This window comes from Oncorhynchus clarkii, chromosome 18 (genome assembly GCF_045791955.1).
Source record: "Oncorhynchus clarkii lewisi isolate Uvic-CL-2024 chromosome 18, UVic_Ocla_1.0, whole genome shotgun sequence".
Lineage (NCBI taxonomy): Eukaryota > Metazoa > Chordata > Actinopteri > Salmoniformes > Salmonidae > Oncorhynchus > Oncorhynchus clarkii.
In genome coordinates, this window is record NC_092164.1 from 3,928,588 (window position 1) to 3,935,158 (window position 6,571).

The window sequence follows — 6,571 nt, forward strand, 5'->3', positions numbered from 1 at the left end:
ATTCCCACAGAAAACTGATCACATCATCACAATCTGATACATGTTGTGTCTACTTACTCATTCCCACAGAAAACTGATCATCACAATCTGATACATGTTCTCTACTAACTCATTCCCACAGAAAACTGATCACATCATCTCTATCTGATACATGTTGTATCTCATTCCTCACAGAAAAATGCAGAGGAAAGCAGTACCACCCAGTCAACCAGCCTCACAGAGGATATTCAACCCTAAGGGCAAATCCAAAGTCCTCTCAATATATGTAAAGTAGAAGCTAACAAAACACATCAAAACTGACCAGGTGCACAGTCACTGATCAGTAAAGTAGAGAGAGGCTAAAATTCTAGAATGCTCCCTTTTCTCTGCACAGTTCTCTCACAATGAGAAACAATAGGATTATAATAGTGTGCTATGCTTTCTTGAGAATTAAGTGATGCAATGACTTTAATCATAGTTGGTCTGAGAGAACTGATTAGGCTTCTCCCCTTTATGTATACTTTGATGTGTTTTTAAGGTATACAATCTGGCAAAACTCTTACCACAGTCAGAGCAGTAGTAAGGCTTCTCTCCTGTGTGTGCTCTTTTATGAACTTTTACATCAGTTGATGTTGTGAAGCACTTACCGCAGTCAGAGCAGGAGTAAGGCTTCTCTCCTTTATGTATAAGTTGGTGTGTTTTTAAGTTGCCCAGTTGTGAGAAACTCTTCCCACAGTCAGAGCAGCAGTAAGGCTTCTCTCCTGTATGTATTCGCTGGTGGCATTTTAATATTTCCAATCGGATGAAACTCTTCCCACATTCAGAGCAGCAGTAAGGCTTCTCTCCTGTATGTATTCGCTGGTGAGATTTGAAGTGGTTTTGTTGAGAGAAACCCTTCCCACAGTCAGAGCAGCAGTAAGGCTTCTCTCCTGTATGTAGACGTTTGTGTTTTTGTAAGTGGATATGTTGAGAGAACCTCTTCTCACAGCCTGAGCAGGAGTAAGGTTTCTCTCCAGTGTGCACTCTCTGGTGAATTATCAGCGTCCCTGACGTTGTGAAGCTCTTCCCGCAGTCAGTACAGGAATACGGATTCTCTCCTGTATGTATACGTTCATGTATTTTTAAGGTATCCAATCGGGAGAAAGTCTTCCCACAGTCAGTACAGGAATATGGATTATTTCCTGTATGTATACGTTCATGTGTTTTTAAGGTATCCAATCGGGAGAAAGTCTTCCCACAGTCAGAGCAGGAGTATGGCTTCACTCCTGTATGTACATGTTGGTGTATTTGTAAGTGGAACTGTTGAGAGAACCTCTTCCCACACTCAGAGCAGGAGTATGGCTTCACTCCTGTATGTACATGTTGGTGTGTTTGTAAGTGGATCTGTTGAGAGAACCTCTTCCCACATAAAGAGCAAGAGTAAGGCTTCTCTCCAGTGTGCACTCTCTGATGAACTGTCAGAGATTGTGATGTTGTGAATCTCTTTCCACAGTTAGTGCAGGAATACAGATTCTCTCCTGTGTGTATTTTTATGTGTATTTTAAGCTTTGATAGAAATGGGAAAATCTCCTCACAATGTGGGCAGTGGTGAGACCTCTTAGCTCTGTGATCTTCCTGCTGTTGCTCTCTGGATGTAGAGAATGTCTCAACGTGGTCTCCTGTGTGAACAACATCAGAAGAACCAGTCAGTGAGACATACATACGACTTCATTAACAGTGCGTTCAGAAAGTATTCACACACCTTGACTTTTTCTACATTTTGTCGTGTTTCAGCCTGAATTTAAAAAGGATTACATTTGAGGATTTATGTCATTGGCCTACACACAATACCACACACACACAATACCACACACAATACCACACACAATACCACACACATTACCACACACAATACCACACACACACAATACCACACACAATACCACACACAATACCACACACAATACCACACACACACAATACCACACACACACAATACCACACACACACAATACCACATACATTACCACACACAATACCACACACACACAATACCACACACAATACCACACACATTACCACACACAATACCACACACAATACCACACACAATACCACACACAATACCACACACATTACCACACACAATACCACACACAATATCACACACAATACCACACACAATACCACACACACACAATACCACATACATTACCACACACAATACCACACACACACAATACCACACACACACAATACCACACACATTACCACACACAATACCACACACAATACCACACACATTACTACACACAATACCACACACACAATACCACACACAATACCACACACAATACCACACACATGGATACATGACTAGATATTGGATATAGTTGTACCAACATGAATTCTACTACGACTATGTAGCATCTGAATATGAATACCACATCTGTAGATTCTAAACCACCAGTTGGAGGACCGATCAGGACAGAAAGTGATAGGCCTGAAAAGTGTTTAGTCCTTACCCCATAACGCCAGTGGAATACCCCCATAACGTCAGTGGAGTACCCCATAACGCCAGTGGAATACCCCATAACGCCAGTGGAGTACCCCATAACGCCAGTGGAATACCCCATAACGCCAGTGGAGTACCCCATAACGCCAGTGGAGTACCCCATAACGCCAGTGGAGTACCCCATAACGCCAGTGGAGTACCCCATAATGTCAGTGGAGTACCCCATAACGCCAGTGGAGTACCCCATAACGCCAGTGGAGTACCCCATAACGCCAGTGGAGTACCCCACAACGCCAGTGGAGTACCCCATAACGCCAGTGGAGTACCCCATAACGCCAGTGGAGTACCCCATAACGCCAGTGGAGTACCCCATAATGTCAGTGGAGTACCCCATAACGTCAGTGGAGTACCCCATAACGCCAGTGGAGTACCCCATAACGCCAGTGGAGTACCCCATAACGCCAGTGGAGTACCCCATAACACCAGTGGAATTAAGTTTTTCTGAATGTTTACAAATGAATTTAAAATGAAAAGCGGAAATCTCGAGTCAATAAGTATTCTATCTTTGTTACGGCAAGCCTAAAATGTTGCATAACAAGTCACATAAGCAGCGTGGACTCACTCTGTGTGCAATAATAGTGTTTAAAATTCATTTTGAATGACTACTGTGGTAGCAGGATTACAAGATTGTTACATTTAAGCACCAAATGGTAGTTTTATTAAATAAATCCTAATGGCGCAGAGTGATGATGTCAGAGAGTGATGTGGTGGGAATGGGATGGTCTGAGTAAGGTTCTTAGGACTCTCTCTCTCTCCCTTTCTGAGTTAACTGAGAGGAGTCTTTTTGAAGCTTGGGCTGGCAACTAATAAAGAGATGGTTTCCAGTTGAGCTTCCTGCAGTTAGTCTGGGTGTAGGGTCAAGGAAATGGGTTTTTGCTAGATAGCTTGGGCTGACATTGACTTGGTGATAATTACCTAAAGCTATCATTCCATAGACAATATGTGGTGTGTGTGACCCGAGATAGCCTGGAAGAGTTTAGAACAATGCCTCATTGTCTCATCTTCCTGGCATCTGGGAAACTAAGCCGGGTTGGGGGTAGAACACCATCCTGTGTAAATAACCAAGGTGGCTTATGGGAGTTGGAACCAGCCTGACTTAGCATTTTTAAGTCCTATATAAGGTCTCGGTTTTATTATTATCAGTTGGGCTGCTCAGCTCAACAAGTCAAGACTGTTGGGCTGACTGGTGTCATTATTGCAATAATTAATCAATATTAAAATAGATGATTGTTTGAAGAAATGACCAAGTCTCTCACTTGAATAGAATATTCCACCACACTACCTCATCTCTGTAACCCACACATACAATTATCTGTAAGGTTCCTCAGTCAAGCAGTATATTTCAAACACAGATTCAACCACAAAGACCAGGGAGGTTTTCTAATGCCTCACAAAGAAGGGCACCTATTGGTAGATGGGTAAATGTTTTAATAAAAGACATTGAATATCCCTTTGAGCATGGTGAAGTTATTCATTTCACTTTCGATGGTGTATCAATACACCCAGTTACTCCAAAGATACAGGCGTCCTTCCCAACTCAGTTCCCGGAGAAGAGGCCAATCCAACACAACACATCACGGGGGAGTACCACTCTTCACTCTTCGCATGGTGGTAGCTGCATCATGTTATGGGTATGCTTGTCATCGGCAAGGACTTGGATGTTAATTTGGGGATATAAAATTAAACTAAATAGAGCTAAGCACTGGAAAACTCCTAGAGGAAAGCCTGGTTCAGTCTGCTTTCCAACAGACACTGGAAGACAAATTCACATTTCAGCAGGACGATAACCAATAACCTAAAACATAAGGCAAAATATACACTGGAGTTGCTTACCAAGACATTGAATGTTCCAGAGTGGCCTAGTCACAGTTTTGACTTAAATCGGCTTGAAAATCTATGGCAAGACTTGAAAATGTCTGTCTAGCAATGATCAACCAACTTAAGAGAGCTTTAAGAATTTAAAAAATAATAAATGTGCAAATATTGTATCATCCAGGTGTGCTAAGCTCTTAGAGATTTACCCAGAAAGACTCACAGCTGTAATCACTGCCAAAGGTGCTTCTACAAAGTATTGACTCAGGGGTGTGAATACTTATGTAAATGAGATATTTCTGTATTAACATTTTTTTACATTTCAAAAAACATGTTTTGCCTGTCATTATGGGGTATTGTGATGTCATTATGGGGTATTGTGATGTCATTACTTGGTATTGTGTGTGCAAATGGCTCAGAATAAATATCAATTTAATCCATTTTGAATTTGGGATGTAACATAACAAAAGGTGCAATAAGTCAAGGGGTATGAATACTTTCTGAAGGCACTGTAAGTAAGTATACTGTACAATACAAAGGGGGAATACAACTACTCTAAAATAATGAGCCATATCATCCTCCACTCACTATCACAAGGGTTAGGAACTACACAGACTAATTTCATATCATCCTCCACTCACTATCACATGGGTTAGTAACTACACAGACTCATTTCATATCATCCTCCACTCACTATCACAAGGGTTAGTAACTACACAGACTCATTTCATATCATCCTCCACTCACTATCACATGGGTTAGTAACTACACAGACTCATTTCATATCATCCTCCACTCACTATCACAAGGGTTAGTAACTACACAGACTCATTTCATATCATCCTCCACTCACTATCACAAGGGTTAGTAACTACACAGACTCATTTCATATCATCCTCCACTCACTATCACAAGGGTTAGTAACTACACAGACTCATTTCATATCATCCTCCACTCACTATCACATGGGTTAGTAACTACACAGACTCATTTCATATCATCCTCCACTCACTATCACAAGGGTTAGTAACTACACAGACTCATTTCATATCATCCTCCACTCACTATCACATGGGTTAGTAACTACACAGACTCATTTCATATAATCCTCCACTCACTATCACATGGGTTAGTAACTACACAGACTCATTTCATATCATCCTCCACTCACTATCACAAGGGTTAGTAACTACACAGACTCATTTCATATCATCCTCCACTCACTATCACATGGGTTAGTAACTACACAGACTCATTTCATATAATCCTCCACTCACTATCACATGGGTTAGTAACTACACAGACTCATTTCATATCATCCTCCACTCACTATCACAAGGGTTAGTAACTACACAGACTCATTTCATATCATCCTCCACTCACTATCACAAGGGTTAGTAACTACACAGACTCATTTCATATCATCCTCCACTCACTATCACAAGGGTTAGTAACTACACAGACTCATTTCATATCATCCTCCACTCACTATCACAAGGGTTAGTAACTACAGACTCATTTCATATCATCCTCCACTCAACATCACAAGGGGTAGTAACTACACAGACTCATTTCATATCATCCTCCACTCACTATCACAAGGGTTAGTAACTACACAGACTCATTTCATAGAACTTTAAAACACTGGCAGTTTGTCTACTTCACTTCTTTAGTCTACTCTCTGATCACTCCAGACAGTCCAGTGAATAAAACCAATCCTCGTGTCAAACCATGCAAATGTCAGTAGCATGAAATAACATTACCTTCTCATTGAAACAGTTCATCATGAAACAGTTCTACTGCAACTTTTCATACATAGTGGGAAATTGGAATGAACAACAAATTTAGTTAGATAGAACCTGCCTTTACCATGATTAACAGATTTACCAATCTTCTCCTCCTCTTCTTCCTCTTTAATGTTGACATTCAGCTCCAGTGTTTGACTGCTGTCTTCCACCTTCACTGATGCCATCTCTGGATCCTGCAGTGCAAACTGGGCTCCACTGTCACCATCAGGACCCAGTGACTGTAGGTTTGGACTCAGTGTGGAAGGAGAGAGGCAGGCTGGGTTTGTCCTCACTGTTGATGTTACTGGCCTCAGACTTAATTCTAGTCCTGTAGTAATAAAGAGAAACAGACACAAAAATTATTGTCTTGACAGTTCAGGCACTTTCTTTCTTCTCAAAATTGTATTTTTTTTTTTTTTTTCTTGTTCCAAGTATCTCA

General features: G+C 41.1%; 1 protein-coding gene across 1 annotated transcript; it reads right to left on the reverse strand.

Moving 5' to 3' along the window:
- Positions 1-337: 337 nt before the first annotated feature.
- On the reverse strand, positions 338-6,317 carry LOC139373928 (zinc finger protein 135-like). Its single transcript, XM_071115014.1, has 2 exons — positions 6,233-6,317; positions 338-1,637 (listed from the first exon to the last, which is right to left on the reverse strand). Exons 1-2 carry the CDS (start codon positions 6,315-6,317, stop codon positions 448-450), a joined length of 1,275 nt encoding a protein of 424 aa, XP_070971115.1. The 3' UTR covers positions 338-447.
- Positions 6,318-6,571: the final 254 nt, after the last annotated feature.

Coding starts and splice junctions, on each gene's coding strand:
- LOC139373928 (XM_071115014.1), bottom strand. CDS start 6,317: ATGGCATCAGTGAAGGTGGAAGACAGCAGTCAAACACTGGAGCTGAAT. Junction 1,638..6,232: donor AGAAGAGGAGGAGAAGATTG/GTAAATCTGTTA, acceptor TTGTTCACACAG/GAGACCACGTTGAGACATTC.